This window comes from Pteropus medius, unplaced genomic scaffold (assembly GCF_902729225.1).
Source record: "Pteropus medius unplaced genomic scaffold, Ma_sr-lr_union100, whole genome shotgun sequence".
Lineage (NCBI taxonomy): Eukaryota > Metazoa > Chordata > Mammalia > Chiroptera > Pteropodidae > Pteropus > Pteropus medius.
The window spans coordinates 37,500,507-37,524,584 of NW_024340849.1; the positions used below are offsets into that span (position 1 = coordinate 37,500,507).

Sequence of the window (24,078 nt, forward strand, 5' to 3'; positions counted from 1 at the left end):
TAGAGGCACTGGTTCCTGGTGCCAAAAAGGTTGGGGACCACTTCTTAAAGGCATCAAATTGTACACTTTAAATGGAGGAATTGTATGGTATGTGAATTATATCAATAGACCTATTAAACGTAGCGTGCTAATGTTATCCTGTTATTAATATTAAAATAATATCTCAAAATCATCAAATTGCCAAAGTTTACATTTCCCCAGTTATTCTTATAAAAAAATTTTTAAACACTTTGACAACTTATACGGGCTTGCAAAGGTCTGACCTACGAAGCCGTTACATAACGTGGCTATCTCTACTTCTCTAACTGTATCTCTTGCCCACTAAATTGTTCCTACAAGGCCTTTGCGTTAGCTGTTCCCTCTGCTGGGCTGCCCTTCCCCTATATTTTCATGAAGCCGAATTCTTCCTTTCAAATTTTTAAACATCGCTACCTCACAGGCTTACCCTGATTAGTTCCCCAACCTACAATTTAAAGTGGTATTGCAGTCATTCTGTTGTTCATTTACTTAAAAAATATAGGCATATTGACAAAATATTGTCAGGGTTTATTATCTGCTCTATATCCTTTTTTCTTAATTTATTCTCTGTCTTTCCCTTTTTCTGTCGGCCCCCGCTTTGTTTCTGTCATGTTCACCGCCGAATCCCCAGTGCGTAAAATGTTAATTGGTGCGTAATAGACTCTCATTAGGAGATATTTATACAAAAAAATTGCCAACACATATCATCAAGTGTTTGGTATTTATAAAACAGTTATTGTACATTAAAGCCTGCTCAGGTCCCAACCTGTCTGTGGTTTGGGGTTGCCGTCTGCCTCATTATATCAAAGCAAAGACTGTTGTCTTCTGGGAAGACAAAGTTGTCTTCTCTGAAAAAGCTTCCTCTGAAGATGGCCTTGGCCTCTTCCAGGAATAGGATGGCAGGGAGTGAGGCCTCATGAGTCTGAGTCTTCAGTTGAGGTAGAGAAGACAATGATTATAACCAGAAAGTCCAGAGTGAGGTATAGTTACCTCCAGAACAGGTCACTGTTAACCCCACCTGGGCTTCATGGCAGTCACAGAAGTGGACTCTTCAATAATAAAATAATAATATAGTTTAAAAAAAAAAAGGTTACTTGTAGAATATATCACCTTACTGCATAAACAGAGTTCCAGTTTGATATGCTATTTTAGAAGGGCTACTTTTTGTTTTAAATTTTTATGTGTGGCTTTTGTTTTCTCTAGCAATTAGAAGCTACCCGAGGTTAAGAGATGATGATTTTTTTCGCTTTATGTCCTTCATATAGTGGCCTGCTCACTTCAGAACTCAATAAGTAACTTCGATATAAACAAATTGTGCTTTTGTTGTCGCTTGGCAAAACATACAGTGCTTGCACATATAAGCTTGAGAAAGTTACTATAATATCTTGCTGGTTTCATTTTTCATTGTCATGTTTTCCTTTTATCCTCAATGGTAGACCATCACAACCTTAGCTTCTGAGTTGTCTCTACTATCTGTCCTCCAGTGAAGTAACTTAAGAGCGGCTGTGCTAGGCTGAAAATGGTCCCGAAAGATAAGATTAGTTAAGTATGTTGAGGTAGGGTAATAATTCTGAATTATTCAGGTGGGCCTAGTATAATGACAAGGGTCCTTATAGGGAGGAGGCAGGAGGATCAGAATATCTCAAGAGAGAATGTGAAAATAGAAACAGAGGCTGGAACGATGCACTTTGCAGGTGGAGAGAGGGACCACAAGTCAAAAGATGTATGTAGGTGGCCTTTAGAAGCTGGAAAAGGCAGGGAAACATTCTCCCCTAGAGTCTCCAAAAGAAATGCAGTCCTGCTGACACCTTGACTTTAGCCCCATGAGACCCATTTCTGACTTCCAAATTCTAGAACTGTAAGAGAAGTATGTGTTCTTTTAAGCCAATAAGGTGTGGCAATTTGTTACAGCAGCCATAGGAAACTAATGCAGTGACTTAAGGCAAGAAAGCTTGAATGATCACAGAACCTGTACAGAGTGTTCTGTGGTTAATCTGATTTAATAGTTGGTTTAATAGTTAGCTACTGAAAAGGAGGCTGTAAATGATTGAGATGGCAATTTTAGGTAGGTAATTTCAGGAGAGAAGAAAAAGGTGTAATTGATAGAATAATGAGAGAATATTATAATGCAATTGCAGTGTCAGTTAAGCTCTCAGTGGCTTTTTTCCTTATATTTTACACAGATCAGAAGCCCCTTGACCTTGCCCAGGCCGCTGAAGTGAAACACATTCTTGTTGGTAATAAGGTATGTAGTAATTAGTGGATTACATTTATATAGTAATTTTTAGGGAAAAAATTGAATTCTTAAAATATATAGATGCATTTTTAATGAAAATACGTTTTTCAATAGATCCTCTACAAAGCATTGAAACGGTATGAAGGCCCTCTCTGGAAGGTAGGTTTGAATGGTTTTTTAATTACAAACTGGAAAGAAGACTCCTCAGGTGTTCCATTTCTGTTAAAATTTTTAAAAGATTATTTCTGAAGTACATGTGATTTAATCTTTCTTGGATTTTTAGTGCAGCCAGTTTAGTATTGCTGGACTTCGTTAGGTGTCCACTTGTAGCAGTTACTGTCTAACACTTTTAGGTGACCAAGTTTACACAGAACAGAGTGGGAGAAAATACATTTTTTCTTAATCATAGAACTGTAGTATTATTTTTGTTATGAACATTGAACCTTGGAGGACGTAGGAAGAATTTAATATTTGAATTGTCACAGAGCTCATTCTACAAATTTCTGTTTTAGAGTTATTTTCCATAACTAACTATTTTAGAGCATGTAATTTCTTCTGCACTTTTAAGAACTCCCTCTATATATTTTTGTGCATGTATGCTTATATTGTATAAAATAAATATAGGATAATTCTCTTTTTTTAGAAGTTCATTCAGGACTTTGAGGAAATTGTCTTTGAAGCCCACAACTATATATTTCCTGTAAATATCCCTGAACAATATTGTCAGAACTATAAACTGTGTTTATCGTTGATCTTATCAGTGTGGCATTTCTTCTGTTCTTGTCACCCTGTAGTGGTATGTTTTCATTATTGCACCTGGTACCTAAGTTCATGTTTGATCATTTTTTAATGTTCAGTATTACTGTTTAGTTGAAAGACTCAGATAGAACTATCATAACTTAATTACTTCTCATCAATCAAGTACTTGAATCTAGATGTGTCAGTTTGGAAAAATCTTTGTCATTTTTTCCTTAGAGTTCAAGATTTTTTGGCTGGAGATTATTCTGGATAGTGTTAGAACATGGAGTCCTTTCGTGGTATAGGAAACAGTAAGTTTTATGATCCTCATTCAATTTCAACATCTAAATTTTGAAAGATGAAATGTTTTCACTTATCTCTTTTCCTTTTACCTTGATAATTTAACATTTATTTTGAAGGCCTGATGCAGTCCGTAATATTTATCGCCAGGGATGCAAACACCTAACTCAAGCAGTGTGCACGGTAGGATGACACACGCATATTTTGCTCAAACCCTGAAATCAGTTCTGCAAGTGATTGCCCTAAATCTTTTGTATAATCTGCCTTGTAAATCTTGGGGTAGAAAGTACTCATATATGTTTTTATTTGAGGAATCTTTGTTTTAAAACTACAATTACCTTTTGTTTATCTTTACACATTGTGGGATGAGAGATGAGTGATCTGAAAACATTTATGCGGAGCTTTGAACATTTCGTGTGTGTGTATTTATATAGTCATACATATATATGCTTGTACATATATGTATGTGTGTGTATATGTGTATTTGTACGAGGGTAAATCAGGACAATGCGAGATTTTCTGGTACTAAAGTTAAAGCCTATGTCAAAATTGGATTCTTAGGCTCTCCGTATTCACTTCAGGCTGTTTTATGTTACTTTTGCCAACCAGGAGAAAAGGCGAGTTTTTCCTCTTTAGAGATTAGTCTAAGACCGGAGCAAGACACACTTTGTTTCCTTCTTAAAGTCCTTCAGTTGTCAGCGTGCCATGGCTGTCCATCCACTTTTAAGAGCTCAGCACCTGCCTTTTCTCAGTGTGAACACTGTCAGACCAGCCGAATTCCCCTCAAGGAGTCACAGATGTAGTCACATTCTCCAGTAGTACAGATTCATGACACAAGCTGGTCCCTTCAGTCCTCACACCCCTTCGTCCTTTCACATTAGACCAGGCCAGGGAACCTCTTTTTCATGTTACTCATCTAATCTTTTTGTTTCTTCTTTTGATGTAATCCTGGCCATTCTTTTCTGTTCCCACTCTCGATTCTTCTACTCAATACCAAGGTGTTTCCTCAGTTTCCTCAGATTTATCTAATTCTTTTCTACCGTAAAACAAAAAAACAAACAAGTTGCTCCCACTGCCCTTTTAAAATATTTCGATCTTTAACTTTTCTGGAATTGATTAGCTCCTGCTATGTTATGCCTCACCTTGTTTTATACCTTTTGTTTCTTATACAAATGTCTACTTAAATGCTTCTTTTATGAATATCAGTACATATCTGTGCATATCAATACAAGCTAACGGGCATTCATTGATTGACCACTATAAGGCAGGCCCTGTTCAAGGTGTAGTCTCTTTAGATGGAAGCGTAGGTTATTGATTTGAGATTTTTTTTTCTAATATAGGTGTTTATAGCTACAAAGTTTTTATGTTTTAAATAAAATGTGGTAAAATACACCTAACATAAAACTTACCATCTTAATTTTTTTTTTTTTAGGCAAGGCAACCCTTAGTTGACCTCACAGATTGCAAGGACCTTCTCGGCTTACAATCTCTTATTTTTTATTTTTTACACCTACAGTGTCTGGTCTTCCTAGGTGGTCTCCCATCCAATACTAACCAGGCCCGATCCTGCTTAGCTTCTGAGATCAGATGGGATTGGGCTTGTTCATGGTGGCATGGCCGTAGACACCATCTTAATTTTTAAATGTACAATTCAGTGACGTTAAGTACATTCACATTTTTTTGCAGCCATCACCACCATCCATCTCCAGAACTCTTCTCATCTTCCCATACTGAAACTTTGTACCCGTTAAACAACTCTCCATTCCTTTTCTCCCCCTAGCCAATGGCAGCCACCATTTTACTTGTGTCTATGACATAATTTGATTACTCTAGATACCTCGCATAAGTGAAATAGCATAGTATTTGACCTTCTGTGAATAGCTTATTTCACTTAGCTTTATAGTACAAGGTAGGACCTCCAGTACAATTTTAAATAGAATTGGTGAAAATCGACATCCTTGTTTTGTTTGTTAGGTACAAAGCATTGAGCCTTTTATCGTTGAATTATTAGCTGTAGGTTTTTCATAGATGCCCTAAATCTTGTTTAGAAAGTTCTTTTCATTTCCTAGTTTACTGAAAGCTCTCATCCTAGAAAGCTGTTGAATTTCAATAAATGTTTTTTTCATATTATTAAAATGATCATGGGGTTTTACTCATTTATGCTATTAATGGTTAATTTCATTGACTTTAGGGTGTTAATAAAACTGTCATATTGCTGGGATGAATTTTATTTGGTCATGATATATTATTTTAATATATTGTTTGCTAATATTTTGTTAAGAATTCTTCTGTGTTCACAGTGGATATTGGTTTATATTCCCTTTGTGATATTTCTATCTGGGGTTGGAATCAAAATAATACTAGTCTCATATAATGAATTAGAAAATGTTCCTTTTCAGTTTTCCGGTAGAGGTTGTTTAGAATTATTTATTTCTTCCTTAAATGCTTGATAGAATTCACTTGTGACATCACATGGGCCAGAGGTTTTTTGTTTTTGTTTTTGTTTTTTTTTTGTGGGAAGGGTTATAATTACAAATTTCTTTAATTGCTATAGGACTATTCAAATTTTGGGTTTTTTTTTTTTTTTAGATTAGTGTTTGTAATTTTTGCCTTTCAAGAAATTTGTCCGTTTTCTTTAGGTTATCAAATTTATTGTTAATATACCTATATTATGTTTTTCATGTTTGTATGATAGGTAGTCTTTGTCCTTTCATTTTTTATATTGATAATTTGTGTTTTTTTTCCCCCTTAAATCTGTCTGGCTAGCAGTTTATTAATTTCATTGGTCTTTTAAAGGAAACAGCTCTTGATTTTATTAATTTTTTTCTAATTTTTTTCTATTTTTCATTGATTTTTGTTCTTTTGAGAAATTCTCCATGCTTTGGGTTTAATTTGCTCTCTTTTATAGTTTTCATAAGTTGAAAGCTTAGATTATTAATTGAGATCTATCTTCTTTACTAATACAGCCATTTAAAGCTATACTTTCCCCTTTGTAGCTGTTTTAGCTTCATCCTACTAATTTTGATAGATTTCGTTTTCATTATTAGATCAAAATATTTTCTAATTTATATTGTGATACCTTCTTTGAACTAATGAATATTTAGATGTGTGTTGTTTAATTTCCAAATAATTGGAATATTCCTGATTATCTTGTTTTGATTTATAATTTAATTCTATTTCAGTCACTGAACATATCCTATATGGTTTCTCTCCTGTCAAATTTATTGAGACTTGCTTGATGGTTCTACTCATGGATAATCCTAGTAAATGCACTTGAAAGTAATGTGTATTTTGCTATTATTGAATGCAGTGTCTTCTAAATATTCAGTCATGGTGGTTGTTTCTGTCGTTATGATCTTATGTGTCTTTGCTGATTTGGGCTAATTGTATCAGTTGCTGAGAGAAGGGTGTTTATGTTTGTGTAATTATTTCTTGCTCTATTATTGATCACATACATATGACTTACTGACCCTTTTTATCATTATGTGGTGGCTCTCTTTATCTCTTATAATACATTTTGTTTTGAAATCTATTTTGCCTGATACTAATATAACCACTCAGGCCTTCTCATACTACTGTTTGCAGTGTCTTCTATTTATGTGTTATCGACCTATCTAAAATTTTATATTTATTTTCTGTCTTTGTAGATAGTATATTTACATATATAGAGGTCCTTAGCAACCATTCTGTTTTTGCCTTTTAATTAGATTTCTTTTGAAAATGTGTTCCGTTTTCTTCTTCATGTGTCAGGTAATTATGGATCATATCTTTAATATTTTGAAAGTTAAGTTCTGTAGATTCTGGATTTTGCTATTTTCCCCCATTAAATGTTATTTCCTTTGGTTTAGCAGGTCATTTTTCTTAGCTGGGTTTGGATTGCAAACTCTGTTTCTTGGACATTCAGAAAGGTTGCATTTAAATGACTGCTTTGAATCTTTTCTGTGCATCAGTTATGGATGTGAATAGACAGAGTTTGGGGATCCCTCGTCTGTCTCTTTCCCTTGGAGATTTCCCTACTGTACAGTATTTATGGCTCCCCAGGTTTTTAAATTCCTCAAAATAGAAAGACTGGATTTTTTCACGTGTGCCCTCGCTGCTGTGTCACTATGTGCACTGTACTTAGTCGTAGGTGAAAAACGTTGAGGGATGGGCACTTACTCGCAAAGCTCCTTGTTTCCTTTCCTCCAAGAGAATGTGCATGCCGCCCGCCACCCCACCCTCATCAGTCTGTCAACTTTTGCTCTCTTTCCATTTCCTTCAGGTAGTTTCCATTTGTTTTGTGTCTAGATTTTATAGTCGTTTTCTGCAAGGAGGTGGGGAAGTCCTCTGGAAGGGTCTTGAAGCAGAAGTCTTTTTATTTCTTAGTTATTAAATCCCTTTACTTTCTAAATTTATATTTTAAAAAGACATAATAATTTTTTATCTTTTCTCCCATCTGTATCAATCTTATCTACTCCTTGTTCTTTTATACTCAGTTCAAACATTTTTCTACACTCGACTCAAAAGTTTAGGAGAGTGGTATGAATAAGAAATTGGAGTTGTGGTTGGTAAAGGATTTTACGGCCCAAGTGCACGCTAAGCTATTTTAATTGAAAGGATAAACTAAAACTGCATACCTAGTGGACTATTAGTATTTTAGTAACTAAGACTATGAAAGCCAGACTTGACATAGATAAGCTACAATGCATTTGATACTTCCAGTGTATCAATTTTTGTCCCATTTGTTGTCAGTTGGTATTTTAAATGTTAGTTGGGTATAATTAAGTCATGTTAATACCTTTAATTTTATGTATAATTTTAGGGTTCCATTTTATGTGCATGAATGGTATTGTCTTACTGACTTTTTTTTATATCCAAGATAAAATCCACTGATAGCTGCCTCTTCTTTATTAAATGTTTTGATGACACTATTCATGGCTTCAGGGTTCCTAAGAATAGCCTTCAACAGTCAAGAGAGGTAATTTTTATGGATTCTTTTATCTTTCATAAAACTCGAACATTTAGAAACAAAGCATATAAGATAGGTTTAATATTGCCATCTAAAATCTTGTTGATTGTACCTTCTTAATGGAGGCGGTTCTTTGAAGCTTTTGAAATTTGGCTTATGAATTAGTTTTTTATCGGTATATGCTTGTAGGGATTTTCTAGTCATAATTTTTTTCATTTTGATTTTGTTAATGTAAGGAGCTCTTACCGGTTTTAGAAAAAAGCCTATGCGATTGTTTAGTTTGACCTTCATTTGTAGGCAAAGGAACTGAAGACGGTTAAGATTGAAGAGATCTCCCAAGGTCACACAGCTTGCAAGTGACAACCTGGACTCCAATCTAGGTGTTCTGATTTATTACAGTTTAGGTTCAGTCTTCTTTTTGGTAAATTGAACAATAGCAGCAAGAAAATTAGGATTCATGTAATAGAAATTCACAGTGCAGTTATTTAATGAAGAATCTATATTCCTTTAGATCAAAGTGATATTTATAGACCTCTTGTTTTTTGTAAATTATGTGAGAGATTGAAAGAATCTATCTTCCAAAGTGGTTAACTTTAGCCTGTAAAAAACCCTAAACAATCCAAATCATGACTGTCCTAACATTTCATAAAATGGTAAGATTTGACCTTGAGTAATGCTATAAGAAATGAAGAAGTAATAAGACAGGTATTTTTAGGGTAAATATTCCATCTTTTTGTGAAATTGTTGATTTTTTAAAAACATTGTAAAAGTTAAAGCATTAGGGCAGTTGTAGGCTCTCTTAAAGTGATTTGAGTTTCTGGTGCTTATAATTTGATTGCAAGTAAGTAAAATTGTTTCTAGATACATTATTATATAATAACTTATTCAATAGTTTTGAGAACCTGTAATATTAAGTGAAAAATTCTCCACTCATTATTTAGTTATTATAATGCATTTGAGGATTAATGTGGATATATTTTAAGTACTGGGAAACTTTTTTATCTAGACATGTCATGGACAAGAGATCTGCATCATTATTTCATTGTTGTTGTTGTTGTTTTTTAGGCCATAATATATTTTTTTCTCCATGTAAACTTTATGCTTTCCACATCATTGTCATATCACCTCTTTTGAGTAAAAATACATTTCACTTTATTTAAATCCTGGGATTATTTCAGGACTGGCTGGAAGCAATAGAAGAGCATTCTGCTTATAGCACTCACTACTGTTCCCAGGACCAGCTGACTGATGATGAAGAGGAAGATGCAGTTTCTGCTATAGACTTGAAGGAATCCTTAGAGGTAAACAGGAAAACTTAATCTGACCTTTATAGCTAACTCTGTTATTCAGATTTTACTGTGAAATATTTTAATTTTTTTAATGTGAGGTTTTGAAATTAGGATTTCTGACCATGGAAGTAGGATTGCTTTTTGTCTAGTAATATTCTATTGCTACTTATAATATCTGTTATGGTAATACTATCACGTCTATGTGGCTGAGCTCTAAAGATGTAGGCATATGCCTATCTTTTTTGTTAAAATTTTTGCATTACTATATTCAGATTGTCCTATTTGAAAACTTCCGCCAGTAGGGGGAGCATCCATGACTTGCCGTTTATGACTTCACTGCATATTTCAGAGTTTAAATAATGCAACCACAGTGATATATTTCCTGGTCAGTAGTTTCATTTAAAACCACTTATAATCTATAAACTTCATTGATAAAGCAAAGCGACAGTAATGAATGGAGAAGCCCTTATTGGAAGTGACTCGTCCACACAGAAGTATCAGCATATGTATTGTAATTGAAATGAAATAGATATTTTTTCCTTGGCATAAATTTTCTGGCAGTACCTTTTAAGTGGGAATTGGGTTTGGAAGAATTAGAACTATGAAAGGATGATGAATTTCAATCCAAATAACTATGTCAGAGCATATGAATTTGTCTACTCAATTTAATCGTTTTTTTAAAATAAGATGAATCACTTCTAGAATTTGAGTGTTTCTAAACAAAAACTTTAATGAAATTAAGTTTGCTAATACCTAAGGAGTTATATTAAGGGGCTATACATTTAAGTTAGAGATTTTTACTCTTTTGATTCCTAGTTGTAATTTATGGTGTAACATTAAAGAATTTGAGGTCCTTCATTTTCTGTAGAAGACATTCTTCAGATTTATTGATGGTGGCTTTACCAGTATTTCTGTTTTAAAGCCATACACATAATTTTCAGATCAGTGAACTTTGCAAAAATTAATCTACCAGAGCATCTGAAGGCCATTAAAACCGTGTGGATAAATAAAGAAGGCTTAAATATCTATGGCCAAAATCATGTCAAACAGGTAAAAAATAAAACTATGTTAAATATTTTAACTTTCAGTCAGTATTCCCTAAGTGAAAAGAAATCCTTCTGTATTGAACTATCCTCACTATAAGGTAAATGATAAAACCTGGAAAAACTTACAAAGCGTACCATACAGTATCTTTCCAGGATTGTGGTAATTTTAAAACCTTTTTAACAGAAGCTACAGATAAAAATGGGACCAATTTGTTTATAGACTTTCTAAAGGACATTAGGAACTCTAGGACTGGGATATTCTAAAACCATCTGAATTAATATGAACCTTATTTTCTAAATATGCTTTTGGACTTGTAAGTAGAAATTAGGGGGAAAAAATGTCCACACTTATAAAGTCGACCATGTTGTATAATACTTTTGATTTCGACATACTTCCACCCCAAATGAAGGCCTCATTTTCTGAGAGAAAACAACATTTTCTCTCAGCTCTCTCTGTCACTGCCTAGAGGTTATGCCTCCAGGGAGAAAAGCATTAGACAAATTTTATAACTATTGGCCTCGTGGTCCTTGCCTTAATGACAACTTTAAAATATTTCAGAAATAAAAATTGGAAGATAAATTCAAACACAATTTTGGTATAGAACAATATGATGGCTACTAGGTACACATAGCTATTCACATTTGTTTGTTTGTTTATTCATTCATTCATTTAATTTTTCTCCTACAGCACCTGGTCTTCCTAGGTGGTCTCCCATCCAAGTACTAACCAGGCCCAACCTTGCTTGGCTTCCGAGATTAGACGAGATCAGGCACATTCAGGGTGGCATGGCCATAGACTGGCTATTTACATTTAAGTAAATTAGAATCCAATTAAAAATTCAGTTCCTCATTTTAACTAGCCATATTTAAGAGCTCAGTAGTCACATGTAATTACCGCTTTTGGATAGAGCAGATAGAATGTTTCCACCATCGTAGAAAGTTCTGTTGGACACAACTGGGATATGCTTAGATTTGGCGTGGTACTAGTAAAGTAGGAGTTTTATTTGTTGAATATATCTTGATTCTATAGAATCTGAACTCCTTCTTATAAGAAATAATGAGCAGATGATGCTAAATTTTAACCAAATGAGGAAATAATATTAAACTTTACTGATTTCTAATGAATGTGCAGAAAGATGAATGATTCCTAATTAAAATGAATGTGCAGAAAGATGGGTGGATGGATGTCAACACAGGGCTGGTAAAGATTGGTACATCCATATAAGAATGAGGCAGATTTATATATGTAGACATATTTAAGATTTATATTTAGGTGAAAAGAACAAGGTATAAAATGTGATATCTAATATGCTGTTACTTGAGAGAAAATAAGTAAAGATGTACACACACAGATTTGTGCAGGCTTAGATCATCCCTGGGAAGATGAGAAATGATTAGCAGTTTTTGCATTGAGGCTGGTAAAGGGCAAAAACAGGAGCTCTAGGGCTGATATGTATGTGAGGAAGAACTGCTTTTCTTTGTATATCTTTTTTTTTTTTCTTTAAGCAGAATGTATATACCTATTGCAAAATAAAACAAGAAGATGATGGAGCAGGGCCATTATAATCACCAGGTACCAAAAATAATAAATGTGTCATGGGTTAGCTTAGATTGAGGAAGGATGTAATATGATCTTTACAGTGGATTTGGTTAGAGTTGGGAAGACCTGGAGATGGGTAATGGAGTACCAGTATTCTCAGTACTGGTGATTTTCTGCAAAGAGGAGAGTTATCAGAGTTCTATAGTCTATTAGTTAAAAGTTTAATATATTGAGGTATAATTTTTAAACAATAAAATGAATGCATTTTATGTTTTCAGTTTGATGTTTCAACAAATGTATATACCCTATGTAACCACTACTCCTGTCAAAATATACAACATTTTAATCTCCTCACAGTTTCTTCGTGCTCCTTCCCAGACAGTGCCCTCCACCTCCACCTCAGGCAACCACTGATGTGCTTTCTGTCATTATAGGCATTGTCAGTTTTTCCTGTTCTAGAATTTCATGTAAATGGAATCATACCATATGTGCCATTTGGTGCCTGTCTCCTTTCTCTTGCTGTTGTATATTAGTAGTTTGCTACTAATTAGTAATTTGACTGCTGAGTAGAAGGTGGTCTAACTGTTCTTAATGAACCAAATGTGGATTATCTGCAGTAAATAGCCTGGAATTAACGACCCCTCTCCTACCTTGTCCACTCTTCCCTAGATGCCCACCCCTTTGATGCACATTTTTAAGCTGTCCCATAGACAGAGATCATAAAGCAGTTTAACATCAACGTAAAACCAACAACTAAAATCTGGGCTGGCTGAGGTAGGAGCAGATCTGGGTTGTGAATGTGGCTCAGCTGCTTGCGTGGGAGCCTCTGGGCCCCCTGTTTGTGGGTGTGATCCTGTTCTTGTGTTTTGCGCCCAGATAACGTGGGTTTGAAATACATCTTGGGTATTAGAACATTGCTTATAGTGGGTTTCCATATACGTAGGGTAAAAATGAAAACCTAAAATAGTCCCTTATTTACCCTGAGGTTAATGGGATAGAAGTCAAGAATGAGATAGCATGCTGGGCTTTGCAAAAAACTCATAAGCATTAATTTTCATAAACAGATTTTTAGATTTTCATGATATAATCAATAGCTAAGAAGAAATTATAGCAAATAAGAGAATATCTTATATTTATTGTTTCTTTTTGTTCTATCAGTTAAATGGCACTAATCGTTTAGAACAGAAGACACATACCCAACTATAAAATAATGTCTTGGAGATTGAACCGTATCCAGCTGACCTATTGTGTACCTTTTAAAACAAGTAAATCATCAATTAAGGAAACTCTCTTTAGTAGATATGCTAAGGGAAGATGAATAGATTCAGGTGTTTGAGGATGATGCTATGGAGAATGATTCTTGTCTTTAATTATAACCTCAGAACTATCATATTTATTATGGATTTGCACTCTGCAAATGAAGCCAGTGCATGCTATTATGCATTCAGCTAACTATCACCATAAAAAGGAAAACTGTAGTCTTGAACATGGGCAGGCGTATTAAATATGTATAGAGTGAAAATGACGATTTTGTATTAATAAATTATGAGCGTTACATTTGGTTGCAGTGCATGTTTTCAGTGCCCCCAGATGGACTTTTTTCCAGCCTTCAACCTGTATTCACTCATTATATCTGAAAAAATTATCCAGCATACCATTTCACTTTCAATGAGGTTTTAAATTGAATAGTGTAGATATTCTCTCTCCAAAAAAAAAAAGTGAATTATATTTTTATGTTGTTAAAGCTCTCAAAACAGAGTAATTAGATTTTCAAGAGAACATTACCTGACAATGTGGTAACATGAATAATTCTACTGTAGTTGAGTTGAGCTTCATAAGCACTAAAAAATTTATAAGGTAAAAAAAGGAGAAAAGAGTGCTTACCTATGTCACCTTGGCACGTAGATCTGATTTGGGGGCATCAAAAGTGTTTAGTGATGGGCCAGCTGAGACTAGAAATACAAAGCAAGGAAGATTCATAAGGCTAAATATATTATTCTTTCTATAACAGTGTGATTCTAATATTAATAAGGTCAGGTTCTCAGAGCAAATATTTCTTATTGCCATAATCTACCAATTTTATAATAATTTTATTCTTTACCTCTTTGAGGGGAAAGTATAAATGAAATTAACTCCAAAGTTACATTGTTAACGTAATAAGTGGATTTATCTGGTTTTTCACCTTGGACTTCCAAATATATACTAAGATAAGATGCAACTTAAATGAAACTCTATATGTTTTGCTTTTAGGGGTCTACATATGGAGAAACCTCAAATTACAAGGAATGATACTTTCTGTAATTGACTTTATTTTTATAAGATTTTTCTTACTAAGAAAATGTTCTTGTTTGTCTGATTATATTGGGGCTATGTACACTTAGCTGCTGAACGAAAATCAGCTTGTGATTTCCAGATGATAGTGCCATCTGGGTTTTTTGTTTTTTTTTAAGCAGTTTTAAAATATATTCTTAAGGAATGTATTTTGTATCTCAGTGAATTTAATCTAGTCCGCTAAAGGTGTCAGTAAATCAGAGTAATATAACTCCTCAGGTATATGTGGGTTAATGAATTATTAGGAGTAATTAATGCAGTTGTATTGTATTTACACAGCAGATGTTGAATGTATTAGAAATATTTATTTTTATTAATCTTTAAGTGAATAAACATTCAATTTTTAAAGAAATTTTCTCATACCATTTTCTCTGTTAGGAATATGTCTCAATTATTACAGTGTACCAACTTATGAACTGAAAGTTTTGATAGAAATATTAAAGCATCTGTAATGTAAAAATTCTTTGTCTTTAAGGTTTTTTTTTTTTTTGCTTTTCCAGAAAGCACAAAGATGCCAACAGAGACTAGATAAAGAAATTTCCAGCTTTCTCAAAATGATTAAAGACCGTGACATGGCTGCAGGTAAAAAAATAAAAATAAAAAGAGTACCCCCACCATTCTTTGAAACAACCCATTATCATAACTGTTGACCTTTCTAGTTTCGTTTTACTATACATTTTAGATAATTTTTGGTTTTGAATTCAGCTGTTTAAAATTTCTATTCATGTGGAGGCTTGCATTATAGATTAAAAATGGTTTTATATATATATATATTTTTTTAAGAAAAACAAAGTTAACATCTTGGGGCTGTATATTCATTTTGGCTGTGTAATGAGAATTCTGCTTATGAATCTCAGAAGATGGAATTTAGAGTCAAACTTCTGGATTTGAATCTTTGCTTTGTCACTTACTAGCTGTTACTTTGAACAGTACATTTAACTTCTCTGAGCCTCAGTTTCCTCATCTATAAATAAAGCTGTTGGTTGTTTCCAGGTCTTGACCTTTTATGAATCTATTTATATATACATGAACTTGTCTAGCTAACGGTTAATCTGTTATTGAACTTTTTATGTCTTCACTCTCCATTAGCTATGAATTATCATGAGTTGCATATGAATATTTCAAAAATCAGAATATAATCCAATACAAAAATTAAGTATTGAGAAAAAATTGTTTTATTATTTTGTTAATTAAAAAATTGTTTCTTAGACTTTATCTCTGATGTCTTTATAAATAACTCCACTAAAATATAATCGGTTTAATTGTCTATGAGTTTATTATTAACTGTCAGTTTTAATCATGAACTAGTTTCCCTCAGTGAACTCCTAGTTCAGTTTGTATGTGCTCATAGAATGTGTAGAAATCTTAGAATAACTGAGCATTAATATTCTGTATCTGTCCAAATGTACCTTGGGCATTCCTTTACTGCAATTCAGCAAACAGTTATTTATATCAGCAATGATAGCTTTGGGAAGGACAGCAGTTAAATCATTTTGATATTTAATTGCAGGCTGAATTATATCACTTAGCATGATTCATTCTCAATAGGCTTTTAAAGTAATAACAGATTTATAGATGTAAATCATAGAACCTAAAATTCACCTGTGCAAAATGTACAATCCAGTGCTTTTTTAAAAGTATATTCACAGTTATGCAACTAAGACCATCAGCGAGCTTTTAAAACACCATCTTTACCAAGAACTCTCAAAAATAAGAAGAGATACTAACAACATTTAAAAGGTGTAGATGTCCAGAGTGAGGTGAAATATAAAGATTAATTTTTTTAACCTGGGTCAAAGAAAAATTATATCACAATTCTAACCAGATTAAGAATTTTTAAAGCTTGCCTCAAATCCCTTGGTTTAGATTAATCTATGTGCCATGTTACTCATAATGTTGGCATGCATCATTAGCGCTCTTGGAGATAGGTATAACATTCAGTACCACAAAAGAGGTATTTCCTTTTGGACAGGGCCATCTGGGATCTCTGAGATGTTTGACTGTGATCTGACAGCCCTATTTCATATGTTTACGCTAAAATCTAACAGACTTATACACAAACAATTATAAATATCATTTTCTGAAAGATTGGTATAGATAAATATATAAATAGTAATTAAATAGGTTTAAGATGTTTTTATGAATGGAATTGGAGAGTTGAAGGTAACAGTCACTCTTAATGTCAAGGGATTATACAGAATCATTTTACACCATGTGCTTTATTAAAGGAAGCTGATAGATACACATCCCACTCCAGACTGTCTACATAGTTTGCCAGTGATGTCTCAAGATGAAAAACTAAAATGTTCGTGGACAGAATCCAGATCTTATGGTTGAAATTGTTGTCTTACATTTTAGTACAAAATTATATGAACTTTAAGACTCAGTTCTCTTCCTTCTTTTTCAGATTCTACCATTATAGTTCAGCTCCATATCACTTCAAATCCCGATTACTGCAGAGGCCTTCCCTTTAGTCTCCCTGCCCTCTGGGATCCCCCTGAATTCCATCCTTAAAGGGAATTGAATCACATGACTTTCAGGAACTCTTCCAACTTAAAATCTGTGTAATACTGCATCATTGCCTGCCAGATTAATTTTAGAAATATACTTTTTAAGCATAATTTTTTTTCTGTTGAAAAAATAAATCTTTTCGTGGGTTTTTGAAACTGTAGCATAAAGACACTCTTTATCCTGGCATTTAAGGACTTGCATAGCCTTAGCTCAATCTGATTTTTCAGCTTTATTTATAATTATTCTCTCTCATGGTCCCTGTAAACATTTTTGACCAAACATTGTGCCTTTGGTCCAAAATGTCCTCTACTGAAATACTACTTTCATTTTCATGAGTGGACCTTAAACATAATTTCTCTCTGGATGAATGCCAAAATTTATGTATTTGGCATTGGCAGTACATCATTCAAGGTTCAAAGAATGCTGTACTGAAATCTCAACTATTTTATATTTACCAAAAGTCTGGTTGCAAAAATAAATAAATCACTCAAACTAATAAGACTTTTAGAAGACTTCCTGAAGGCTAGGAGTCAATCTCTTCTTTTATACAAGCCTAAATTTACCATTAAGTAGTAGCCAGTTTTTTACTATTATAAATAATATGGTATTGTGCATTCAAATTTGATCACATAACTTTATTACTGTAAAATTTTTGGAAGTGGTATCAGTGAGTGAAAGTGTATTAATATTTTTGAGCATATTGATACATGTTGCTAAATTACTCTCCAGAAAAGATATATTACTTTTTGTGCCATCTTTAATGCATATACTTTATTGCATGTTACTAGATGTACATAAGTTAATCCTTGGTAAAAGAAAATAGAAACATTTCACTTAACTAAAAGAAAAAAATTTTAAAGGAAAAACACTTTTGTTCAACCCACTTAAAACTCTTCCATCAAAATCCTAGACTTCAAGTAAACATTCTTATCACCACCTTCATTCACTGTTGCCACCATCGTCTCCCACACGGACTGTTAAAACGGCCTCCTAAACTGGCCCTCAGAGTCTACTCTTGCCCCTACAGTCCCTGCCCAGGGATCCTTCTAAGACACCAGTGTATGATGTCCTTTGCTCAAAACATCTATTAGTTTCCAGGTCGCCTCAGAATGAGTGACAGGTCCTTCTAATGACTCACCTTACATTTTAGCCCCTCTTTGCCTTCATCTCCTAGGTCCCCTTGCTTGCTCCTCTCTAGCCTCACCAGCCTCCCCTTGTTGTCCCTCAAAGAAGCATGGCTGACTCCTACCTCAGGCCTGGGCTGTGCTGGTCCCTCTGCATAGAAGGCTTTTCTCTAGGGTACTCACTCATTTCCTTACCTCCCAGGTCCTTACTCAAACAGAGCCTTCGGATTCCCTTCCCACCTGCACCAGTTTGCTCTTCCATATTCGTTTTCTGCCCTGCTTGGTGCCTTGGATCACTACAGACTTGATTGCGGGAGTTTCCTTGCCCTTGGACTTCTAATGGCATTCAGCAAAAACCAGAGCTCTTTTCAGGAGATTGGTGGAGGGGATGTGAGGATATTTAGGTCGGGAGATGTCCCCGCTCCCTCTAGCTGGGCTATGGTATAACAGTGCTACTGTGTTCCTCCACATGTCTTGTGGCCCCATTCCAATAATGCCAGCTTCTGCTGGCCTTAGCCACACTGTCCCTTCCCTTCGCTCCTCTGTTCCAGGGTGGTAACTGCCTGTATGCCAGTCTGTTAGTTTACTGACCCCCGCCTGCTATGTGAATAATCTCTTTTTAAGATTCTTCTCAGCTCCCATATGAGTTTGCCAGCAGTTTCCTCCCAGGACTCTTACTGATACTTAATCCTGTCTAAACTTCAACTCCTCTGAATACTTTCTATCTTCTGCCTTACTTTACTTTGTTAATTATCAGACTTCTATATATGTACGTGTTGCTGATTATCTGCCTCTCCTGTTAGAATATAAACCACGAGGCCATGAATTTTTGTCTGTTTTATTTGCTGATTCTCTTCTGCATCTTAACTGTTCATGGCACACGTAGACATTTGATATATATGTGTGTGTATCTATATAATGTTTTGAATGAATGAATGGGTGAAAATGAGTGACCTACTTCTCTAGCTTATAAATGTATAATTTATTTCTCTTGAACTCGGGGAGAAACAAGTACTAACTTTGTTCTGTCACATTAGTAAGTATAAAGATTGTACAAGTCAATGAGGCTTTATGGAGAGAAGCAAAACCGAGAAGTGAGCAGCTCTGTGGAATGTTTTGCATTCTTTTCACCAGTCAGTAGGGTTCCACAGTTTATGCCATTGGTTTTCATATCCTGCTTCTCACCTCCGGATTCAGTTTTTTTCTGAGGTAAATCTTTGACTAATTCTTTCATTCCAGGTCTGCGAGTGGTAAAATCTGCCTTATCTAAATCATTATTTCACTCTTACTAGGTTATAGGTATCATCCATTAGCATTTTGAAGATGTGATTCCAGCTTCTGGCTTCTAATATTCTAATGATGATTCTTTGATAGACAATCTGTTTGGTGTTTTTATTTTGTTTTGTTTTTGTTTGTTTGTTTTTTTAGTGTTCTCATTGCTTCAGAGATCTTCACTTTTTTTGTCTTTGGTGTTCTGCAGTTTTATTTTGTCTCTGGTATTGACTTTTGTTGTTACATGTATATGCTTCTTGAGACTTTTTAATTTAAGAAGTCATTCATTATCTTTCTTCAGTCTAAGAAGGTTCTTATTTCTTCAAATTGTGCTTCTTCATTCTTTCTGTTCTCTTCTATCAGAACTCCTCATAGACATGTTTTATTTTACCTCCCACTTCTTAGTTTTTCATTCCATTTCTATTTTCCCATGTTACATTCTGAGTAATTTCTCAGATCTGTTTTCTAGGTTTACTTTCTTTCTAAATTGGATCTATTTTTCTGTATAATCCTTTAACTTTCTAATTTTTGTGACTATTTTATAATTCTAGAAATTCTAGGTGGTGATTTTTAAAGTTTTTATTTTTTCTACAGGGACATGTTCTTGCATAGAACATATATTTCTAATTTTATCTCAAATATTTTAAACATATAACTTTTTAAAAGCCTTTTTCAAAATATGTTTATATCTCAAGTAATTGTGTAGCCGATTCTGTTTTGTCTGCTAAATGTCCCTGGAGATGGATTATAAATGTCCCTCACTATGGATTATAATTTTTTATTCAGAGCTCATCTTCAGGGGTCCTTATTTTTTTCTGCCTCCTGGATAATGGTTCCTCCTGCCTTCTGGTTCCAGGCTAATGGTTTTAAAATTAGATTTCATACTTAGGTGAGACACAAGCTAGGAATTTCTATTTCTCATGTTTCCTACCCAGAACAATAGGCAGACAATGCCATTCTCCACTGCTTCCCTGAGCCCAAGGGCAGTTGTTCTATTCTTGCTTTCACTGGGGGTCTAGTCCTAAACAAGACCTTGCCCTTAGTTAGCTTCAGGAGACCAGAGACACACCTCCTCCCCTCAGGTGGATGGGAAAGCTCAGCTCTCAGTCCCCTGGGTTTGTGTTCCAGTTGACATCCACCTCTGTCCTTGGCCTTACCCACCCTGCCTTCACTGGCCTATGCCTGTTTTAGCAGTTTTGATTGTCTTTCTTTTGGTTTCTAGCATATCAGAGACTTCGTTCTTTCAAACTCTGCTATATATTATTTTATTCAACATCTTTATGGGATGGGGTTGAAGAATGGTTTCCCATCAACTTACTCTGCCAGGTACCAAAAGTGTCCCATTTTCTTTCTAATGTAAAACATATCAGTAATTCACAAATTGTATTATTTAGATTAACAGCAAACACAGCTTTTTTGTGTGCATTGTTCTGTGTGACTTACATATATTAACTTTTAATTTCTTATAACTTCCTGTGCAGTACATACAACTATTATGTCCATTTCTCAGATAAGCTAACTGAGGTGTAGAGGGCTTAGGTAACATGTCTCACGTCACACAGCTAGTAACCTAAGTCGGGGTTTGATTCTAGGCAGCCTGGCTCCAGAGTTTGTTCTTAACCAATAAAGAGTCTGGAATAAATAAAAAATTTGATATTTACCCCTAAACTTTGATGTGTGAACTAGAAAAGTTTACAGATTTATTCCTGGGTCAACAGTGAACGGTAGAATTTGTTGAAGACAATCTCATGAGTTTGGCACCTGTAGTTGTGGTGGTGTTCAAATCCTCATAGTCTTCTATTCGGAAGTTCAGAGGTAGAGTGGGATTGATATAGAGAAGTTTCCAAGTCACAACAAAGAAATCCTTTATTTTTCCTATCGATTTTTTCCTTCTCTTTTCTTGTCCTGATATTCATTCTTCATCTCATAGTATGTATCACCGATTCACACAGAAGCTCAAACCTTGGAGTCCTCTTAAATTCTTGCTCAACTGTATGTGTTCTGTCTCTGATATAGCCCTCTACATTGTTCCCTTCTCTGTTTCCCTACCAGTACACTAAAATTGGCCACAGCAACAACTTCTTGTCTGGACATGCCACACTCCCTCTGGTTTTAGATTACTCTATTTCCCTTCATGGAATGTACCAGTGTCTAGTTAGGTGAGGTTCAATGGAGAAACTTCTGAAAATGATTATTATTTTCAGTATTCAAGAAACATCCTGAACAAGTGTTTGGAGACAGTAAAATAGAAGAATATTTCAAGGAAAATAGATATTTCCAGAAAAACAGTCTGGCTGAAACTGATTGAGTTTATGGAATGTCTTAAATGTTAGGCTAAGGAATGTGGACATTTTCTATATTAGAACAATGGAGGTCATCTCTATTAGGGTTTAGTTTGTTAACATAACAAGAAACAAGTATTTCTTTAATGGTTTCAAAAATTGTACAGTGTAGCATGAAAACGACAGATTGTGAGCTTTTTACACATGTCTCTAAAGATAAGCTTTTCACATGTGATCTTCTAGCATCTTTCTTGAGTTTGAAAAATAATTTTAGTGCAAAAAAATAACATTTTCTTCAAAATTAAGTGTTCAATTTGTAGAGTAGGCCAAATATGCATTTATCGGCCATTTTGCATTTATTCATGACAGCTTAGTCTCTAAATATTAATTGGCTAAAACATATCTGCAGTGATTTCCAGTTGGTAACTTTTCTAGAAGCTTATCAGTTTTATTTTTATATAACCATATGCAAACATCATTATATAAAAAGCACGCCTGCATGAACCGCCTGGCCCCGATGCACCACACCAGAGTGCCTGCCCAAGTCTGTCAGTTCTTGCACCATGCCACTGTGCAAGTTAACAGTAATCTCAGCATCTTGTTTAAACACTAGATTGTCAGGGAAATTAGATAACTTTTAACTTTGTTTTGGACACTCTCAATAATGGATTCTTATAAAAACTTAAGTCTTAATATTTCTTGGAATGTCTTTTAAAAGCTTGCAGAATCAGTTTTGTTTATAAAATTGTGTTTCTCAAATTTTTTTTGACATTTAATGTTTGTTTTATGCTAATCAGCATAAAGTGAGAAGTATCTAAAACAGACAAAATTGGAGAAGATAAAACACGTGATGGTATTTAATAAAAGCAATACATCCATGAATGACTATGCTTCCATCTTCCTATCATTTGTGCTATGAAAGTGGAAAATTACTAGATTACCCAGAACATTTATGGAAGGCAGAGGCTGTGTCTGTTTTTTTCCTGTACATCTCCTCTTAGTACTCAGTCCACAGCTCCATATGAGACATCTGTTGAGGTACTATTTAAGTCATATGGCATCTAGCATATGGTATTCTCATTTGCTATTTAGCAACTAAGTACGAAATAAATCTTCACAATGTGTGTCAAAGATCTGAAATGAAAAACATGTAAAGTCAAATTTATTTTAAAATGTAGTAGTTTTTAGTCGTTTGGGTGTTATTAAAAATAGTTAACACTAGGAAACTGCATTCCATAAGATGAAAAATATAAAATATCACTTGGTCTTTATATCCAGATATTAACGAAAGGTTGTTTATACCTTCATTCACTCTGACCTTTTCCTTTTGTTGCCCACTTCTGCCTTAGGAATTTTGAGAAATAATTTTTCCAAGAAAAGGACCTTTCTTTGCTAAATTAAATCACATTTATATGGAAATTTGGAAAATGAAAAAAGAAGAATATTCACAATTTTATCACCTAGAAATTTTGACCAAAAATAATTTATTGTATGTTCTTTGTGGATTGTTTTCCTTTCTATTTCTTGTTTGAAAGTTTATGTTTCCTGATAGGCCCCTACTGTTTTATGGCCTAATGGATTGCAAATTGCTCGCATTTGGATTTACTTGATTGCTTTTGTTTATTGACCTTGTTTACTATATTTTCAGAACAGTGTTTTATATAAGTCAAGGTTATTTAAAATATGAAGAATGCTACTGATTTAATTGTTCTCCTTTTATTTTTTGGTGAAAAGCTTCCTTAATGTTATTTTTCTTTGATGGAAGGAACTGATTTAAAGGATCTTAATGTATAATTAACATAAAGTCCAAAACTATTTCAACTAAGTGTATTTCTCTCGAATTTTCTGGACAGGATATGACATTTTACTCGTTTTTTTAGGTGATGTGTGTGTATTTTGCAGCTTTCTCTTGCCAACATTGTGTTTTTTCTTTTTATAGTGGATAAATGGATTAAGATTTTCTTTAAGGGACCTGGGGACCTGGGATACTGATAGAATAGTCTCTCATGGGGACTGGTTCCAGCATCCCGAGGATACCAAAATCTGCAGATACTCAAGTCCCTTATATAAACGACTTAGTATTTGTATAGAACATGCACACATCTTTCTATATACTTTAAATCATCTCTAGGTTACTTAAAATACCTAATACGATGCAAATGCTATGGAAGCAGTTGTTATATTGTATTGTTCAGGGCATAATGACAAGAAAGTCTGTACACACACCCATTGTAGACTTAACTACATTGTACATGTCAGCAACATGTCGGCATCGTACATGTAACTTTTTTCTCCCGAATATTTTCAGCCTACAGTTGGTCGAATCCCTGGATGTGGAACCTGTGGACATGGAGGGCCATTTGTACTACCATTTCTTTGTTCTCAATTTTAACATATACTAAAAGATACTGAAACTCTACAGGACACATTTTTGAGAGTGAAA

At 34.3% G+C, this 24,078-nt stretch overlaps 1 protein-coding gene and 1 pseudogene across 8 annotated transcripts in view; one reads left to right on the forward strand and one right to left on the reverse strand.

Moving 5' to 3' along the window:
* Positions 1-24,078, forward strand: part of OSBPL1A (oxysterol binding protein like 1A) — a 190,580-nt gene that overhangs the window by 58,992 nt on the left and 107,510 nt on the right. For 7 of the 8 annotated variants that reach the window (XM_039844181.1, XM_039844190.1, XM_039844198.1 and 4 more), the window contains 7 exons: positions 2,202-2,263; positions 2,369-2,413; positions 3,230-3,303; positions 3,412-3,475; positions 8,151-8,249; positions 9,419-9,541; positions 14,947-15,028. In XM_039844181.1, the coding sequence (XP_039700115.1) occupies positions 2,202-2,263; positions 2,369-2,413; positions 3,230-3,303; positions 3,412-3,475; positions 8,151-8,249; positions 9,419-9,541; positions 14,947-15,028 (549 nt within the window). The remainder of the gene's footprint in view (positions 1-2,201; positions 2,264-2,368; positions 2,414-3,229; positions 3,304-3,411; positions 3,476-8,150; positions 8,250-9,418; positions 9,542-14,946; positions 15,029-24,078) is intronic. The other variant, XM_039844164.1, reaches the window with a different exon arrangement.
* LOC120589698 (uncharacterized) lies at positions 11,255-11,373 on the reverse strand (annotated as a pseudogene).